At 47.3% G+C, this 20,364-nt stretch overlaps 2 protein-coding genes across 3 annotated transcripts in view; both read right to left on the reverse strand.

The window, feature by feature from the left end:
- Window positions 1-1,108: 1,108 nt before the first annotated feature.
- On the reverse strand, window positions 1,109-8,371 carry THEM5 (thioesterase superfamily member 5). Its single transcript, XM_036866529.1, has 6 exons — window positions 8,249-8,371; window positions 7,121-7,322; window positions 5,802-5,931; window positions 2,204-2,323; window positions 1,474-1,598; window positions 1,109-1,155 (listed from the first exon to the last, which is right to left on the reverse strand). Exons 1-6 carry the CDS (start codon window positions 8,369-8,371, stop codon window positions 1,109-1,111), a joined length of 747 nt encoding a protein of 248 aa, XP_036722424.1.
- A 10,832-nt stretch (window positions 8,372-19,203) lies between these two features.
- Window positions 19,204-20,364, reverse strand: part of THEM4 (thioesterase superfamily member 4) — a 48,620-nt gene continuing 47,459 nt past the window's right edge. For both annotated transcript variants that reach the window (XM_036847337.1, XM_036847345.1), the window contains exon 6: window positions 19,204-19,654. In XM_036847337.1, the coding sequence (XP_036703232.1) occupies window positions 19,614-19,654 (41 nt within the window). In that variant the 3' untranslated portion in view covers window positions 19,204-19,613. The remainder of the gene's footprint in view (window positions 19,655-20,364) is intronic.

Genomic DNA, 20,364 nt, shown 5'->3' on the forward strand with positions numbered 1-20,364 from the left:
GCCTTCAGTCTTGCTGACCTCTTATTGCCACCAGAGTCATCTTTTTTTTTTTTAATTTATTTTATTTTATTGATTGGCTGCATTGGGTCTTCATTGCTGCGGACAGGCTTTCTCTAGTTGTGGTGAGCGGGGGCTACTCTTCGTTGTGGTGCACGGGCTTCTCACTGCGGTGGCCTCTCTTGTTGCCGGAGCACGGGCTCTAGAGCGCAGCCTCAGTAGTTGCGGCGCACGGGCTTAGTTGCTCCGTGGCATGTGGGATCTTCCCGGACCAGGGCTCGAACCCATGTCCCCTGCCTTGGCAGGCAGACTCTTAACCACTGCGCCACCAGGGAAGCCCCAGAGTCATCTTTTGAAAAAACAAAACTTTATGTCACTCCCTAGCCCAAACACTTTAAAGGCTCCCTGTTGCCTACAAGACAAAGTTCAAGCTCCATTGCAGGGTTTAAGGAGCCTTCCATGGCCTGCACCTGTCCTGCCCCCTTCTTTTCCCTAGACTCCTGCCCCACTCAACACTTTTCTGTTCTCCAAAGTTGCTGTTGCTCTTTCATCCCTTTGTGCCTTTGCTCGCAATAGTCCCTCTGTTTGGAATAGTCCCCTGCCTACCTGGTGGACACCACTTAACTTCTGAGACTCAGTTCAAGCACAGCTTCCTTTAGAAAGCCCTCTAGAAAGCCTTCTTTGATCGCTTTCCTAGAGTAAAATTGACCGCCCCCCCCCCTTTGTGTCTGCACTGCACCCATAACCAGAGCCACGGTGGGGTGGGAGGAGCTGCTCCCGGCCCACAGTTGTGCATCTCGAGGCCAGGGGCCCTGTCTTTCATCACTGTGTGCTTGGTGTCTCACCCAGTGCCTGGTCCCTGGCAGATCTCAGTACATCGCTTCTATGGTGCTGGATGGGAAGGTGGGTATGTGGAAGGCCCTGGAAGGATTTTGATTTCCAACTGCAGAAGGGTCTTGGACTGCAAACAGGGCTGTGAGACTTTATTTTTGCAAAGGAAAGTGCCTTCTCCCTCACTTCACCAGTTACTTCCCGGACACCCCTCGCTGCTCTGGGGTGTGTCCCAGGTAGGCAAGGCAGTTGGCAGTAGGCTCTCCTGAAGGCATAGTGTCTAGTATTGAGATGAATCCTCTTCCAGCTGCAGCTGGAGGAAAGTGCCTGCAAGAGCAGGGGGAGCCAAGTGGTAGGAGCCAGAGCACAGATGGTAGGAGCTTGATGGGGTGCTCAGAGCATTTGGACCCCGTTACTCAGTACCTGGGTCCTCTCCTGTCGTACAGGTTGGGACACTCACACATAGAAAAAAAAAATCCTAGTTGGGTTTTCCCTCACTTTGTCTGTGTCTCCTGCAAGTACCCAACCCCACTCTAAAAAGCTGGACCCCGGCTTGGGACTGGATCCTTAACATTCCCCTTCTATTTGTTCTGGGTGTTGCGGTGGCAGGACAGGGCCTGGGGCTGAGGCTGAGGACCTTTCTACCTGAAGCTTTGGTGTAAACTGTCTGCTGATCCGCGCTCTGGGCGACACAGGATATGTAAAGCTTCTGGTCCTCAATCTTTTCCACGTCAACGTTCAGCAAAGCCAGAGAGCCCACGCGGATCAAGCTGGGAGAGGAGGCGGCTTAGCCCCTCCCTCACATGAACCCCTGGCCGCCATCCCTTTACCTCTCTGTCCCCCCATCCTTCTCTTCATCCCACCCTGCCTCAAGGACTAAAGTGGCTCTGGGCTCAGGGCCCATCTGCCAGCAACCAGATTCTGACAGCAGAGGTTGCATTCTGGCCGGGAACCAGAGGACCGCGTGGCTGGGGAAGGAGAGTGACAGGCAGGACTTCTACACCTCAACTGCCACGCATGGCTGTCCCCTCAACGGCCAACACCCCAAGGATCCGTACTTACTTTTTTTTTTTTTTTTTAATTTTATTTATTTATTTTATTTATGGCTGTGTTGGGTCTTCGTTTCTGTGCGAGGGCTTTCTCTAGTTGTGGCAAGCGGGGGCCACTCTTCATCGCGGTGCGCGGGCCTCTCACTGTCGCAGCCTCTCCTGTCGCGGAGCACAGGCTCCAGACGCGCAGGCTCAGTAGTTGTGGCTCACGGGCTTAGTTGCTCCGTGGCATGTGGGATCTTCCCAGACCAGGGCTCGAACCCGTGTCCCCTGCATTGGCAGGCAGATTCTCAACCACTGCGCCACCAGGGAAGCCCCGTACTTACTTTTTGAACGTGATATTGAGATTTAGTGTGAACAGCCCCTCTCCAGCCAGGTAAGCAGTTTTAGAGAAGGTCTCGTCTATCATGGCTGCCAGTGACCCTCTGTGGGCAAACCTAGGGGTGGGGGCAGGGAGCAAGGCCAGGGCTGGAACCACCCCACCTCCATCTTTCCCCAGGAAAGGAAAGGAAACAGATCTGGATCCTGTCTGATCAAACCAGTCAAAATCAACTGATTTTTCTTCCACGTTGCTACAGCATGTGTTAGCAACCACTGATACCGTGATTTTATTTCACCAGGAAAAACACTTTTTTTGCTGTTAGAGTTAATGGAAAAACCTTTTTCAGATTCATCAGCTAATTACTGGTGGCAACTACCGTAATTTGGAAAGGTGCACTCCTACAGGGAATGGAAAAGCCCCTGAACTTTTGGGCTTTAGTCTCTAAACCATGACCTTGGGCCAGCTCTCACCTCACCAGTCACTATGGCCAGTGCTGAGCCCACATTTTCAAGGTGTTAGGTAAACGTGGAACTTAACTTAGGACCTATAAAGTGCTGACGAGATGATAGACTCCCGAGCAGTGCTGCCGGTGGAAAGCCGAGAGCCGGCTTCAGCAGGATGATGCCAACACGTGCTTTATGTACGGCACATAAAACTCTCATTCTCACTTGTGTAAGCTGACCTTCATGCCAAAGCTCCATTGCTGGTCAAGCTGGGGACAATAGAAAGGCACCCAGCTGGGGGCCATGCGACCACACCCACCTGGTTTGACTCCTTGCCTCCACCTTCACTACATGTTTGATCTTGTGCAAGTTGCTAAAGCTTTCTGAGCTTTAGTTTTCTCACTGTGAATTGTGAATAAAAATAATTTCTATCTCATCAGATCAAATGAGGTAATGTTTACAAAACTTCTTGTACGCTTCTAGTCACCTCCCTCCCCATATTGCTTGAAGGAGGGGAAGAGTTGTTGCCAAAGAACCCTAAGCCTGCTCTTCCCTTGTTGTCCTCGCTGGCCAGGCAGGAAACCCATCCGCAAGTGTGTAGGTGCTGCAGGGTAGCTCTTGGTCAGCCAGAAGCCTACCCCGCCTCATTGCCTAGGGGCTGGGTGGGTACTTGTCAAGATAGTAGAAAATACAAATATTGGTCTCTGCCCCTGATTCCTGGCACAGAGTTTCTGAAACCCTCTATTTCCTGGGTGATAGGAGTGTCTTTTGTTCTAATGAGGTGACTCCGGGCCGGCTCCTGGTTGAGGGCTGGTCACCAGAAAGACCAAGCCATGATTGGAAGCTTGGAATTTTCAGTCCTGCCCCTGCCCCACCCCCAATTCTCTTGAGAAGAGAGAAGGGCTGAAAATGGAGTTAATGATTGATCATACCTATGTGTTGAAGCCTCCATAAGAATTCCAATTAGTATGGGGCTCAGAGAGCTACCAGGTTGGCGAACACACCCACACTAGAAGAGTGACGCACCCCAACTCCGCAGGGACGGGAGCTCCTGTGCTTGGGATTCTCCCAGACCTTACGTTATGGGTTTCTTCCACCTGGATGTTCATCCTTTATCATATCTTTAATAAACTGGTAAATATAAGTGTTTCTCTGAGTTCTGCGAGTGGTTCTAGTAAATTAATCCAACCACAGGAGAGGGTTCTGGGAACCACCAATTGTAGCCAAATCAGACAGAAGTTGTGGGTAACCTGGGGACTTACACTTGCCATTGGCACCTGAGGAAGGGTGGGAGCAGTCTTGTGGGACTGAGATTTTAACCTGTGGGATCTGACACTACCTCTAGGTAGACAGTGTCAGAATGTAGCTAAATTGTAGGACACCCAGCTGGTGTCACAGAGCATTGCTTGTTGTGGGGAAAAATCTGTGAACATTTGGTGACCAGAAGTGTCGGAAGGGAAGTGTTCTATATGAGAGTAAAGGAGACTCACAGGAAAGACAGACGTAGCAGGGAAAAACTGGGTTTTTCCTTACCCAGGAGATAGACTGAACTGGGTTTTTCTAATTGGGCACTAATTTCTTCTCTGGACCCCCTCAGTCCTCTGGCCTCAGTGTTGGGTGGTCCTCCTCTGACTCCACTGCCCCACCTCCATGAGGCCCTAAATAAAGTCAGCCACACTCCGCCCTATCCCTGCCTTCTTGGGGGTTTTCCTCTTCAGAAGGGAGGGGACCCATGGCCTAGGTAGAGCTCTGACCTAGTCCCCCAGTGTCTGCCCGCACTAGTGTGGGAATCAGTGTCCCCACGGAAGATACTTTAAGGATGGCCAAGGTGACAAAGATCTGCAGTCTGAATCCATGGCCTGTAGAGGTGCTGACATCTATTAAGCTCTTTGAATTCTGTTTAACTGCAATTGAGTCTCTCTCAGGCCTTGGGACCCTAAAGCTTCTCCTTCCCCCTCCTCCCTCTTCTCCCTTGCAGGAATTCTGACACCAACAATAGCATTCAGTGAGTGTCTAAAGCAGGAACAAGGATGGAGAAGGCAGACAACCGTGGACATGGTGACCCAGTATTCTCGGGCAAGAAGCTCAGGGCCAGCCTGATTTCCCTCGTGAATGTATTTATGTCCAGTGTGAGTTCTTTCTTGGGTCTATTCCCAGTTTGGAGGCAATGGAGTACAGTGGAAGAAGCAACGGACTTGGAGTCCCAGCTCCTGGATTAGAGTCCTGGTCCTGACCTTGATTGCCTGTGCTACCTTGGGCAAGATAACTTACCTCTGTGTGCCTCAGTTTGCCCATGGATAGAAGGTGAAGTTTGGATAGATGCCCTGATAGTTATATTGTGCTTTATGGTTTATGAGCACATACATATAGGCCCATAATATCATATCTATCAGCTATTCTGGAAGGTAGATATTATTGCATCAAGATTTAGGTAAGGAGGGCTTCCCTGGTGGTGCAGTGGTTGAAAATCTGCCTGCCAATGCAGGGGACACGGGTTCGAGCCCTGGTCTGGGAAGATCCCACATGCCATGGAGCGACTAGGCCCGTGAGCCACAATTGCTGAGCCTGCACGTCTGGAGCCTGTGCTCCGCAACAAGAGAGGCCGCGATAGTGAGAGGCGTGCGCACCGCGATGAAGAGTGGCCCCCACTTGCCGCAACTAGAGAAAGCCCTCGCACAGAAACGAAGACCCAACACAGCCATAAATAAATAAATAAATAAATAAAATTAAAAAAAAAAAAAAAAAGATTTAGGTAAGGAGACCGAAGGCTAGAGGTGAAATTGCTTGCTCGGTGTCTCCAAGCAAGCCTGATAGAGCAGGACTGGAAACCTGGCTCCTCATTCCAGATCCTGTCTTCTTCCAAGTCCAACACATCCTTCTCAAAGTGACTTCTAAGACCCCTTCTTAGGGGAAAATTCCCAGACCTGAATAAGGAGGCTCTTTATTATCTGCACAGTGGGGACTGGACCAGATGACAGAATATCCTTCCAAGTCTGATACTGTGAGACTGGAGCCCAGAGCCTCCCACTCCCAACCCAGCTCCTTAGAGAGAGGTACAGATCCCAGAGCCTGGCTGCACCCAGTCTGTCTCCTGAGCCAAGCCCAGGAAGCAGCAAAGATGTCCCCACCCCGGGCCTGCCTGTGGCCTTACCCTGGGGGCCCTCCAGGTCGGGGCCTGGTTGGAAAAGACAGACGGACTTCTTCTTGGATGGGTGGAAAAAGATGACATACTCGTAGCCTTGTCCTTCCGTTTCGATACACCTGGTGAAGATGCGACAGTCACTTTTGTCTGGGGAGAGATGGGGAGTGACACAGCTGAAGAAAGGAGTGCGTGAGGGCATGGGGCCCAGTCAGGATGAAGGGCCAGTGGTTCAGCAGCATGGATGGAGCCCGGCCTCAGGTACAGGGTTGAGGAGAGAACCAGAGGACATACAGGCTCTGCTCTCAGGGAGCCTTCAATTGGTGAGCAAGGCACGGACCTGTCCTCAGGGCCCTCGGTCTGAGGGGGACACAGCCCTGTCCTCAGGGAGCCCTGAGTCTGTGGGGACACAGCTCTTTCCTCAGGGAGCCCTGGGTCTTGAGGAAGAAACACTCATGAAGTTCCCTGGCTGAGAGTAGATGTAGGGTCAGGGGCAGGTCAGACTTGAAGAGACCTTAAACACTGAAAATTAAAGTGTATGGCATTTAATTCACATATAATTCAAAATAACAATACTGAACAGAAAAATAAGTGCAGAAGAGTCCCCCAGAGTTCTGATTATTTTTCTCAAGGCGACTATAAGAACTATATCCTTTTTGGATGGAATCCAAAGTCTTCAAAAAATTTTGGTGCGCCTGCTTTGTTTTTTCCCTAAACCCAACGTACCACCCATTCATCGCTGGGCTGGAAGAACACATATGTGAATGAGAGAGACAAGTTAACACACACACGTGCTCACACGCACGCACACGCAGAGAGATCAAAGTGGAAAACTCTGTCACTCTGATCCGTGGGTGTTTCAGGAGAGCCTCTGGGCCTAGCAGAGCAGGGATGGTGTGCGGAGGTCTGCACTGGGCAAGGGGGAGTCCTCAGACCTTTGTGGGGTGGGGAGGAGGACTTGGGATAAGGCTTGACAGTAAGGGAAGCAGCCCGGGTGAGAAGGCAGCGGGGCAGGGAGCTGAGTCAGCAGTTCTCCTGGGTGCAGTTCACCCAGAGTGGGTGCACTCTGGGCTGGGAGCAGAGGCAGCTGCTAGGGTGTGCTCTCTTCCCCTGGGAGGAGGGGATCCAGGGGCCTGAGAGGATGCTTTTCTCATCCACCTGCCTGGGGCTGCAGTGGGAGGGGTGGAGTTAGCAGAAAAAACTTCTGGCTGAGAACTGGCCCAGAGCTTGTGAATTTCCTTCTTGAGCAACTCTGACCACAGGGAAAGGGGCTGGCTGATCTGACCCTGGTGGGCTGGGGTGCATGTGTGCCGATGGGCCCTCTCCGGCCAGGCCTTACCTGAGGTAACCGTTAACGCTAATGGGAGCTTGAGCCCCTGGATGTGGTTTCTGTTGGACTTGAAGGAGGGCAGTCTGATCCAGCCATCGGCCTTAGTCTTCTCCAGAAATTCGTGGTACAGGTTCAGCATGTCTGGACACCAGCTGGCATTGGGGAGGGTGTAATTCTTCAAATCTGTCTTCTCCTGACAGAATCTTGAGACCTGGGCAGGAAAAATCAGGGACTCTAGACAGCTTCCTGGGAGGTGGGCTGCTGCTTGGGCTTCGGGACCTGTGGGTAGTGTGCTCCTGGGTCCTTGGGCTCCTTAATCCCTTCCGCCAGTGTTGACTTGAGGGAAATGGCCCTTGGGGACTCCTGTGGGGTGACCAGGGAAGGGGACACTAATGTGCAAAGGAAGGGAAGGAAAGGCATGGGGGCTGACAGTTAGAGGCATGCTGCTCTGTGGTGGCGCATTAAAATTGTCCTGTTTTAAAGCCTGTGAGCTATTCTTTGAGGCTGAGGACGGCTAGTATTAGCCCCACCTTCCAGATGGGGAAACTGAAGAAACACGGTTAAGGTTGCCAAGCTTGTGAGTGTGCGAGCTGATGGTCAGACTAGAGCTCATCCTGAGACACTGTCTACCCTGGGGGTGTGACCACAGGTGAGGATCACTGCTACCACCCCCTCACCTCAGGGGCTACTCCAGCTCTGTCCATAGCCGTGGGCCTGCCCGGGGAAGGGGGGCTCCTTTGAAACCTGTTCTGGGCGCCCACAGTGGTGCGGTACCTCCTGTGGGATGAGGAGGAGTCCTCTGTGATGCCGGATGCTCACGCACCAAATGCACCCATGGGCAGTCGGCCACACACAGGGTCCTTTGTCTGGGGGTGTCGCAACTCAGCTGCAACGGTCTGAGTCCCATAGGAGGAAGGTGAGTGGTGGCCACACAAGATTCAGATCAGGATGAAAGTCACCTGGTAGTCTTAGTTGTGGATCTGGGCTACTTGGTTTCCTTTGCCAAATCAAATAGCTCCCAACAAACTGCTCACCTGCCCCGGCCACAATCGGGGAAGAGGAGATTCAGGGTGCTCCCTACACCCGCGGCCCCCAGGAGAAGGGCTGCGCATCTGGCTGAGCGGGGCACTCACTCACCAGGGAGTCCATGGATGATCCGAATGCTGAGGCAGGGCTGAACCTGGGCAGGATGTAGGGGCCACCAGGGAGGGCTCCGTGGTGGCCAAGTCTCGCTGCCACCTGGAAGCCTCTTCTTATCATGGCTGAGCGCTGGGATTGGGGTCGGCAGGGCTGTGGCAGTGAGGCGAGTGAGCCCTTTTCAGCTGCACCTTGGGGCTGTCGGTCCAGCCACCTCTCAGACAAGCCTCACTCTTCTCTGTCACAAGGCTTTCATTAGCAAGCTGCCACCGCAGATGATTAGGCAAGGCTGGGCTGGTTTGATACAACACCCATAGATGCTTGGGGACTGTACCTGGTCCGGAGTCCCACCCAGCACTTGGGGAGGGGGCAGATGCTGCTTGGGCATGAATGCATAGCAGGACTGGCCTGAGTTCAGAAAGAAATATTTATTAAAGGAGCAAAAAAGTACATAATGAAATAGTATAGCGTATAGGAAGCTTTGGAGAGTTGCCCTGGAGTTTTTCTGGGGAGAGCCCAGTAATATTCCCAGAAAGATAAGGGAGGTCTAATCCTTGATTGGAGGCTACTGGTGGAGTGTCTGTGTGTGTGGGTGGAGTGTTTGTGGCAGGTGCTCTGAAGCAAGACTCTGAAAGCTCTGGTATGATCCTGGGACTCAGAAAACCAACTCACAGCCCTCAGCCACTCCCTTCTTCTATCTCATACAGAGGGAAGCCCAGGCAAGCCTCCACCTGCTGGTCCCTGGTGAGGACGGGGTGGGGAGGAGTGGGGTGGGGGGAGGAGGCCTTGGAAAGGGAGGCCAGAAAATCATTCAGGGAGGAAGCAGCTTAGCAAGGGCATTCTGTGCTTTGGGAACCCCAGGGAGTGGGTGATGGCAGCAGACAATGCTGGGAGTGAGGCGGGGAGTGGGGCAGAGGAGGCTTTGCTGATGACGAGCCTGGAAAAGAGCCAGCTTTGAGTGGGGGAGTGGGGAGGAGTGCTCAGTCAGCATCTGCGAGGGTGCGGACTCTTTTTGGTGGTGATATTTCTTGCACTGAATTAAAACTGCCAGTTTTCAACTAAAAGTCCCAGATTTTAATTCACTAGAATAAAGCTTATTCTAAAGGTCAGAACTATGCAAAGATGGAATTATAATGATGATGATGAGTTTGGTAGGTTCTGAAAGATCGTACTGATTTAATATGGAAATTTAAAGATTTTATCCCACCTTCTGTAGTTAGCTGCCCTAGAAGACGAGGATATAAATATTTTCCTCATCTCTTGTCAAGGTTCGAAGGAAACTTCTTCAAGGACTGGGGGAACCCAGTTTTTTGGTTGATTTAGTCTCTGGGTCTAATCATAAATATCTGAGTTAGTTGCCAACATTTAAAAACAGGGAGTTGGGACTTCCCTAGTGGTCCAGTGGTTAAGAATCCACCTTCTAATGCGGGAGACGTGGGTTCCATCCCTGGTCTGGGAACTAAGATCCCACATACCATGGGGCGACTAAGCCCGTGCGCTGCAACTAGAGAGAAGCCCTCGCACCACAACTAGAGAGGAGCCTGTGTGCCACAACAAAAGATCCCACGTGCCGCAACTGAGACCCAATGCAGCCAAAAATAATACTCTGGTGCCCACAGTGGGCCCTTTGGAAAGGAAAATATGTTGGAACTGATGAATCATTTGGCTCTAGGCTGCTTCAGGGTTTTTGCTTTATCCAGTTTCTAAGGTTCTTGGTCTTTGCTGTGGGTGGGAAGTGTTAATGGGAGGCTGGGCCTCAGACTGGCCAAACAGGAGAAAAGGCTGTCTTCACCAAACCTGGGGCACCGGGTGGAGTTAAAAGGAGTTGTTGCTAAGTACTCTGCCCAGAGGGGCTCTGGGTGGGCTGCTGGGATGCTCACCTGGGAGAAGAATAACACAGGGAGGGCAGGGCTGTGGCAGAAGACCCCATGCCCAGGGGAGCTGAGCAGCTGATAGGCAGCTGCTGGCTCCAAGTGCTGCTGCCTGGTATGGCCACTGGGCTGAAGGAGGGGGTCCCCCCCGGCAGAGTACAGAGTCACGGAACTAGGCCAACCGAGGGAAACCTGAGCTCCTCCCAGAAATGCGAGAGCTCGCCCAACTGCTCAGCTGGAACTGATTTCCTATTTGTGAACTGCTAAGAGGCAGGATCTCTAAGCTCAGAAAGTGACAAATCCTGAAGGGGTGTGTGTGTGTGTGTGTGTGTGTGTGTGTGTGTGTGTGTGTGAGTGTGCACATGTGCACTCATAGGCCTGGCCAGGCCTGCAGCTGAAATTCCCCCTTTCTCATACCCAATCCCTTGAGAGATGGTACCTTCAAAACCAATGGGACAGTCACATCTGTTTTCCAAGCATGGGGTACAAAGTAAGGTCACATTCATTTTATTTATTTATTTATTTAACATTTATTTATTTATTTGGCTGCGCCAGGTCTTAGTTGCAGCCCGTGAGATCTTCGTTGCCACGTGCGGGACCTTTAGTTGTGGCATGTGAACTCTTAGTTGTGGCGTGCGGGATCTAGTTCTCTGTCCAAGGATCGAACCTGGGACCCCTGCATTGGGAGCACAGAGTCTTAACCTCCTGGTGGCACAGTGGTTAAGAATCCGCCTGCCAATGCAGGGGACACGGGTTCGAGCCCTGGTCTGGGAAGATCCCACATGCCGCAGAGCAACTAAGCCCGTGCGCCACAACTACTGAGCCTGTGTGCCACAACTACTGAGCCTGCACTCTAGAGCCCGTGAGCCACAACTACTGAGCCTGTGTCCCACAACTACTGAAGCCCGCCTGCCTAGAGCCCATGCTCTGTAACAAGAGAAGCCACAGCAATGAGAGGCCCGTGCACCGCAACCAAGAGTAGCCCCTGCTCCACGCAGCTAGAAAAAGCCTGAGCACAGCAACGAAGACCCAACACAGCCAATAAATAAATAAATAAATAAATAAATTTTAAAAAAAGCATATTAAATGACTAACACCTGCCCCCATGATATCCCGAGCCCCTTTCTCCCCTGAAAACTCTGAAACAGGGTTTTGTTAACTGTTGAACTGGCTCAGGGGCCAAGTTCATGAGCCCTCCAAGTATAGGTGATGGTGACATCACCAACTGCTGCTAGGTGCCCAGGACTCCTGCCCTCTTCCTCAGGGCCATGGGCATCCTGGGGCTGGAGTATGTCCACACAGGATAATCAGATGGGTATGGAGTCAAGTCCCACGGCCCTGATGGGGTGGGGCGAGGGCCAGGTGAGAGCCGTGAGGGCAAGTCCTCTTCAGGTTCCCAGGGGGAACCATGTCAAGCCCTGGGGCCAGGTGGAGGGAGACGCTCACTAGGTGATTCGGCTCCCAGGTGGCTCCCGGAGGAGGTTTTGAACACTGTCCTTCGCAGGGGAGCCTCCCAAGACTCTGCCACCTCCAGCCTCCATCCCTGTGCTTCCCAAACAAGGAGGCCTCACCTTTGTTGGGCCATTTCCCCTGCTACCCCCACCCCATAACCACCCTCTCGACCTCCTCTATCCCCAGCCAGCCCTCAGACCTCCACGTAGTCAGGCAGGAGGCCCCTTTCTTCTCTGAAGTCTTCCCTCTTTCACAAGAGTTCCCAGAGCTCTCAAAACCCAGCCAGAATGATTAGCATCCAAAAAAACCTGGTTCTTACTTCCCTGGGGGCTAGTAGGGCTCTGTCTTCATACTTCCGGGGGACTGAGGGGAAACACTGGCATTCCATTGTCTGAGTGCTGTGAAAAGATCAAGTTTCATATTAAACTGGCCTGACCATGGATTCCATCCTCGAAGCCAGGTTGTCCAGGAGCATCTGGCTCTGGGGCTCTGCCCTAGATTCTGTCTATTAAGACAGAGAAAAGGACCTATTGGGAGGTCTCTTCCTTCCTGTTGCTGTGGTTCCTGGCCTAAAGCAAGGCGGGGCAGCTTGGGAGATGTGGCCTCCTCTCCTATCCACAGCTGGGCACCAGGCACTTGACACACGGCATGACCACTGTTCCTTGGTGGCCCAGTCAGCAAAGAACAATGTTGTTACAACTCTGGTGTAGAGTTCCTTGGTGCAGAGAAAGCCCTTCTCCCTCCGCAGTGCCCTCTGCTAGGCTGAGCTGGCCTGGCTCCTGGACACTGTAGACCCCAGTACTTTACTCCCTGCCCCCACCTTCGGCAACTACAGTTCCAGAGTTACCTGGCTCTTTTAGTGCCTGCACAGGTACACATACACAGAGGCACGCACACGCACTCACAAACATACTATGCATGCCCAGACGCACTAACATTCACATGCACACTCACACTCATACACGGATGTGGACATGCGTGTATATACTCATGCACACAACACACACATGGGTTTATGTGCACACATATATACATTTACACACATGCATGCATACTCGTATGCATGTATATACAATACTTGTATGCATGTATTGTATATACAATACACACAGGTGTACACACGCAGCCTCACAAAAACACAAATACGAGCACACTCACATGCACATAGAGACACAAGTGCATGTGCATGCATACACATGGCATAAGTATCCACATTCGCATACACGCATGCTCACTCACACACTGACTCACATAAATATCACACATGTACACGCATGCACATACACTCACCCGTTTACATATTGTGATATTGAGAGTTATTGCCCCACACATTTAATGTTTTGCTTCTCCTTTAAAATGTGAAGATTCCAGCGAAGAGCCACTTCGCTGGAGTGGCTCTTCAAAGAGCTTACTAACTGTAAGCAGTTGGTTATTTTACTTCTTAGTTTAAGTGGGATCCTGAAAGTAGGTTTTGATAAGGAGAAGGAGAACAACCTTGAGTCTGAGTTTATGGAAGCAAAATTTCCCTGGATGCACAATTTTTTTCAGGTACCCCCTCCCTGAAAGGGCGTGGCTGGACCAGACAGACTGACTTCTTCCTAGGTGAAGTTCAGAGAACCCTCAGACTGTCTGAGTCTGGAGGTGCCTCTAAAGAGCCTTTGGTCTAATCCCCTCATCTTATAGACGAGGAAACTCAAATTCATTGAGATTAACCAGCTTCATTGATTGTACTTCCAAAGTATATTTTAATCCGCTTCCCTCCTCCATAGAATCAAATGAAACCTGGAAGGGCCATCTGCCAAGTCAGCATAGTTCTTTTACCAGAAGACAAGGAGGAAGGGATGATGGACAGACAAAAAACAACTGACGTCCATGGCTGTATCTTAGCAGTAGTCCAGAAGTTTTTGCCCCAGAGATGAATAGAAGTAAACAAAGAGGTCAGTCATGATGGGGAAGGGTGGCCGAGGAGGCATGTCCCCAGTATGAAGATTGGTTTTGGGAGAGAAGGGATGAAATGGAGCCAAAGTAAAAGAAAGGAGGAGTAAAAGTGGCTCTCTCTCTACTGAGGCTCATTTAGAAGCACTACAGTTCAGAGCTTGTAACTCCAGAGTTCTTCAGAAATGTGGGAAAGTCTGTGGGGCACGTCACAAATGGCTGAGGATGTGGGTGACTTTATGGAAGCATTTCCCCCCCCACATTTTAGATATGGGTGAGGTACATATTATTCCTGGGTCTTAATTGTAGTACTTTTCCTTTTATCACATTTATCCTTACCTGTGCAGGATTTATTTTTTTCCTGAGAACAATAAGTTACTTCAGAGGGAATCGACAGCTGGCCGAGTGCTTCTCCTTAGAAAATTTATTTCATTTGCATTCCTGAGTCAGCTAATGTGCATTTAGAGACAGTTAGCTACAACTCTATAACGTCCGTCCCCAGTCCTCTACACTTTTACTTACTTATTATTGTTATTATTTTAGAGGTTGTTTTTTCCCTTATCCTAAATGGAAACTAATGATATCTACTATTAAATTTTGCCCTATTATTAAATTTTAACCAATTTCTTGATTGGGGTATTTATAAAGTATAAAGTTTTCAAAATTCAAATTTGAAAACTCTGGCCTTCAGACATAAAAGAAATGTCTCTTCCACCTCTGCCTTCTCCAGGATCTCTCACCAGGGCCTAGCACTTACTCCATCACACTTTTACACACTTCAGTGCCCGAGTCAGTAATCACAGGGGACAATAAATCCCAGTGTTGGAAGCTTGGGGATCTGGTGTCAGGAGGACCCAGATGCAAATCCCAGGTTTGCTTCAGCTTCCTCATCTGTAAAACAGGAATAATCAGAGTACCTATTTCATAGGGTGGCGGTGTGATTTTGGGAAATGTACTTAACCTCACACAGTTTGCTCACCTGTAAAATAAGGCCATCAGTAGCATCTAAGAAGGAAAGGGGGTGAGGTAAATAATGTGTTTACACAATGCCTGGAAAATTGTAATTTTAAGAAATAGCTACTACTTTTTTTTCTTTTTACAATACTTGTCCTGCAGTAGGCTTGAACCACTCTGGAGGAGACTTATGGGCCAATTCACCTTCGTTCACTCATGAATACAACCTCTTCATAGGCAGCCTCTGCATGTCATCTTGAACATTGCTTCTCCCCTGTGGCAACTCAGGACACCATCAGCTGAGGAGGGCAAAAGCCTTGCATTAAAATCTGTTGTACATGTGCTTGTAAAGATTCTTTAAGGCCAGTGTAAATTACTGCCACCTGGAAGTTGACAGCCCTTAGCTTCTGACTCTCTTCCTTCTCCCTCCCCTTTTGTACTTGGCTAGATTGCCATGTACCGGAAGCAAAAGGCTGAGGGCATAAAAGGAGGTGAGTGAACTATCACAGCTCAAGTCCCGCTCTATCCAGCCCCAGAGGTGAATCATCCTTTTGTCTGCTGTATCCTACCTGTTAGTTACTTAGCCGTTTCCCTAAGATTCACTGCCACAGTATCGCAGTGCTTGTGTTCCAGTAACCCTTATTTTATTTCAGAATGGCCCCAAAGCACAAGAGTAGTGATGTTGGCAATTCAGATATGCCCAAGAGAATTGCCAAAGAGATAGTCCCTCTTTTAAGTGAAAAGGTGAAAGTTCTCAACTTAATAAGGAAAGAAAAAAAATTGTATGCCGAGGTTGCTAAGATCTGCGGTAAGAATGAATCTTCTATCCATGAAATTGTGAAGAAGGAAAAAGAAATTCATGCTAGTTTGCTGTTGCACCTCAAACTGCAAAAGTTATGGCCACAGTGCGTGGTAAGTGCTTAGTTAAGACGGAAAAGGCATTACATTTATACAATAAGATATTTTGAGAGAGAGATATCCCATTCACATAACTTTATTACAATATATTGTTACAATTGTTCTATTTATTATTAGTTACTGTTCTCTTACTGTGCCTAATTTATAAATTAAACTTCATCATAGGTATGTATGCAGAGGAAGAAACATAGTATATATAGGGTTCAGTACTATGCGAGGTTTTAGGCATCTACTGGGGGTCTTGGAATGTATCCCCCACGGATAAGGAGGACTAGTGCTTATTATCTGTGACTGCTTTTGCGCTACAATGTCACAGTTGTGACAGACTGTATGACCTACGAGCTTAAATATTTATCATCTAGTTCTTTAAGATAAAGTTTGCTGACTTCTGCCCTGTTTAAATAACAGAATTGACTAGATAGAGTTGTATAAAGATGTTAAAGAAAAAAAAAAAAAGACCAGTTTGTTCCTATTCCATAATTCCCTTCCTTCAGGGAAAGAGTTTAAATAGTTTTATTAAGATTTTGAGGTTAAGACGTCAGTGGGAGAACTTTCTGATTTCTTATTACTTTGTCAGATAACTAGGCAATTTGGTAAGATTCAGGTCATAGTACTGAAAGGTTTTTGAGAGTTAAAGATAAGTGGAATGCGTTTGAAAAAGCTCTGCTATTGAGAATGGCTGTAGCCTAGGAAGAACCTGGCAGAGAAGGAGTAGAAGAAAAGTTTCTTCTTCGAAGAAAACTTTGAAGTCTCTTGCTTGGGCAATTTTGATTTCCTCTGAGCAATAAATTAAACAAGATCTGCAAAATAAACACATCACAAACACAAAATTAATATTTTCCAGCCCACTTAATTTTTAAACAATGAAAATAATTTTAATTTTATTTAGTATCAATACAAATCATATTTTTGCTTTTACTAGAAACACCTTATTATAATAGTATTTTAAATGAGATCAATGAAACAGAATACGTCAGTCAGTTTTATCCTTGTAATGTGACTGACAAAGGACTCCTGGAATGTAAGTGACAGCTCTGTTGTTTTCTTGTTTGCTCTTCAAAAGTTTGCTTTACTCAAATTTGATTTTACAAAAGACCTATATTAGTACCTGTTTTCACTAACTGAAAGATACCTGAAGAGGATTTTCGCTTTTACGAAAAAAGTTGAAAAGCAAAAATAGCATTCAGCATTTTACCGCCAGCCTTTTGTTTTATTTTTAAAAATTTTCTTGGCTGCCGTGCTGCGCGGCATATGGGATTTTAGCTCCCCGGCCGGGGATTGAACCCATGCCCCCTTGCATTGGAAGCACGGAGTCTTAACCACTGGACCGCTAGGGAAGTCCCTACAGCAAGTCTTTTAGATGCAGTGGGTACCCTGAGCAGCAGCGAGAGTGGCACTGCCAACTCCTTCCCAGGGAACTACACTCAGCATCCCAGCAACAAGCAGCCACAGCTTTGAACTGTGTCTGTGAGCATCTGTGCTTTATCTTAATTTATTAGCAAGATGTGTCCTTAGGTAATTGCTTCTTTGCTTTACACTATTTCAGTTTATGAAAGGTTTCATAGGAACATTATACTTTGGGATAATGGGGGAAACATGTACTTGCATTTTTTAAAATTATTAAAAAAAATTATTTATTTGGTTGCACCGGCTCTTAGTTGTGGCAGGCAGGCTCCTTAGTTGCGGCATGCAAACTCTTAGTTGAGGTATGCGTATGGGATCTAGTTCCCTGACCAGAGATTGAACCCAGGCCTCCTGCATTGGGAGCACAGAGCCTTAACCACTGCGCCACCAGGGAAGTCCCTGTACTTGCATTTTTAGTATTACCTTTTTTAACAGCTTTGTTGAGATAAAATTTATTTAACATACAATTCGCATGTTAAAGTATGTAATTCAATGCTTTCTGTATATTACATTAAATTTTAAAAGTTGTGGTAAAGAAATATAACATAAAACTAGCCAGTTTAAACACTTTCAAGTGTACAACTCAGTGGCATTAATTACATCCACAATATTGTGTAACTATCACTATTTCCAAAACTTTTTCATCATCCCGAAAAATTCTGTACCTATTAAACAATAACTCCCTATTCCTCCCTCTCCCCGGCCCCCTTTTAACCTCTATTTTCTGTCTCTATGAATTTGCCTACTCAAGATACTTCATGCAAGTAGAATCATACAACATTTGTCCTCTTGTGTCTGGTATATTTTGCTTAGCTTGTTTTCAAGGTTCATCCATGTTGTAGCATGTGTCAGAATTTCCTTCCTTTTAATAGCTGAATAATATTCTATTTTATGGATTTTGCTTACTCATTCATCTGCTGATGGACACTTGGATTGCTTCTACCTTTTGGCCATTGTGAATAATACTGCAATGAACACTGGCATATAAGTACCTGTTTGAGTCCCTCCTTTCAATTCCTTTGGAATGGCTGGGTCATATGGTAATTTTATGTTTAGCTTTTCGAGGAACTGCCAAACTGTTTTCCATAGTGGTCGCACCATTTTATATTCCCACTAGCATTGTCTGAGGGTTATGCCAACACTTGTTATTTTCCACTTGGGTTGTTTCCACCTTTTGGTTATTATGAATAATGCTGCTATAAACTTTTTTGTACAAGTTTCTGTGTGGACATATGTTTTCATTTTTCTTGGACATACACCTAGGAGTAGAATTCCTGGGCCATATAGTAATTCTGTGTTTAACCTTTTGAGGAACCACCAAACTGTCTTCCATAGCAGCTGCATCATTTTGTATTCTGACCAACAATGTAGGAGGGTTCCCATTTCTTCATATTCTCGTTGACACTTGTTATTTTCCATTAAAAAATTATAGTCGTCTCAGTGAGTATGAAGTGTGGTTTTGATATGTATTTCCTTAATGACCAATGATGTTGAACATCTTTTCATGTGCTTGTTGGCAATTTGTATACCTTCTTTGGAGAAATGTCTAATCAAGTCCTTTGCTCATTTTTAAATTGTGGGCTTTTTTTGGGTTGAGCTTTAAGAATTTTTTATTTATTCTGGATACTAAACCCTTATCAGATATATGATTTGCAAATATTTTCTCCCATTCTATAGGTTGCCTTTCTACTTTCTTGATAATGTCCTTTGATGCACAAAAGTTTAAAATTTTTATGAAGTCTTGTATGCTGCAACTTTGCTGAATTCGTTTATTAGCTTTAGTTTTTTTGTAGGTTCTTTGGGATTATCTACATATAGACCTTGCCCCCCCAAAACCCAGCCCAATTCATATGTTGAAATCCTAATGCCCAGTGTGATGGTATTAGTAGGTGGGGCTTTGGGGAAGTGCTTAAGGTGGAGTCCTCATGAATGGGATTAGTGTCCTTATAAAAAAGGATCCAGAGAGATCTCGAGCTCCTTCCATCAAATAAGGACACGGTAAGAAGGTACTAGATATGAACCAGTAAGTGGGCCCTCACCAGAAGGTGACCATGTTGGCATCTTGATCCTGGATTTTCCATTTTAACTGTGAGCAATAAATTTCTGTTTTTTATAAGCTACCTGGTCTGTGGTATTTTGTTACAGAAGTCCAAATGGATTAAAACACTTAGGAAATGAATACAGGCTCCTTCCAGTGATGATATTACCAATACTGTGCTATTGGTAAGATACAATAACACAGCCTATGTTAAAATGGCACAGTAGTTTAATCCCTAGAATCCAAGACAACAGATGTGAGGTATCCAATCCTATAGGAACTAGTTGTGTTTCCTACTGTAGCCAAAAAGATTTGTTTAGATACAACAAAGCTGGTTTTGTAATTTATAATGCACACACACACAACACATACACATACACACATATTCGTGCACCCACATATTTATTCCTTCCTTTGGTTTTCTGGCATTTCCAAGTTTGTGGTAAAAGTTTCAACATGACTTTTTTCTCCAGAATGCAATGGATCAGACATCACACCTATGCAAACTTAAGGAGACTATTCAAATTTTAGGAGAACCAGATACTTATCCAAAGGAGACAGAAAGAACTGCTGATACTCTCACAGGGAGTGTCTCTGCGTAAAAAAGTTTGGAAGGTGGAAATGGAGCTCCTGGAATTGTATTCAAAAGACTTGTTTAGGAAGGTCTGTGTTAGCAGGCTTCACCCGATGGGGGATTTAACAGTGGATGAGTAGAACAGGACTGAAGACAACTGCTTCTTCTAGAGGAGGGACAGCCTTACGCAGATTGGTGTGGAATTCACCAGAAGCTCTTTTATGTCAAACTTTTTTCAGGATCCAGCTTTATAAATAAGCCTAAACAACAAAATAACAGAAGATGATTATAAGTCAACTGACTTCAATCTGATGGGACTTCTCTAAGTAGAAATACATATATACACACACAAAAGCACTTTGATTCATATCGGTACCTTCAGGATATATGCCCACTCTCATTTTTCAGCCAAATTAAGAATCAACTTTTGGGGACTTCCCTGGTGGTCCAGTGGTTAAGAATCCGCCTTCCAATGCAGGGGACGCGGGTTTGATCCCTGGTTGGGGAACTAAGATCCCACATGCCGCGGGGCAACTAAGCCCACGTGCCGCAACTACTGAGCACGCAGGCCACAACTAGAGAGCCCACGTACAGCAACTACACAGCCCACGTGCTCTGGAGCCTGTGTGACACAACTAGAGAGAAGCCCCGCTCCACACTGAGGAGCCTGCGCACCACAGGGGAGGGTCCCGCGTGCTGCAGTGAAGATCCTGTGTGCCCCAACCAAGACCCGGCACAGCCAAAAACAAATAAAATAAAAACAATAGAATTAAAAAAAAGAAAAGAACCTTAAGAAAATTTATAAAAAAAAAAAAAAAAGAATCAACTTTTGATTCTCACAATACTGTATTAGCTCTCCTGGGTAACCAGGTCCTCTGCCACTTGGTCATTTCATGGTTCATTACCACTTCCACTAGAGATAGTCAAGGAAGTGAAAGGAATGAAAATTACAACTGAGCCATCTGTTACC

Source organism: Balaenoptera musculus, chromosome 1 (genome assembly GCF_009873245.2).
Source record: "Balaenoptera musculus isolate JJ_BM4_2016_0621 chromosome 1, mBalMus1.pri.v3, whole genome shotgun sequence".
In the NCBI taxonomy this organism is placed as follows: Eukaryota; Metazoa; Chordata; class Mammalia; order Artiodactyla; family Balaenopteridae; genus Balaenoptera; species Balaenoptera musculus.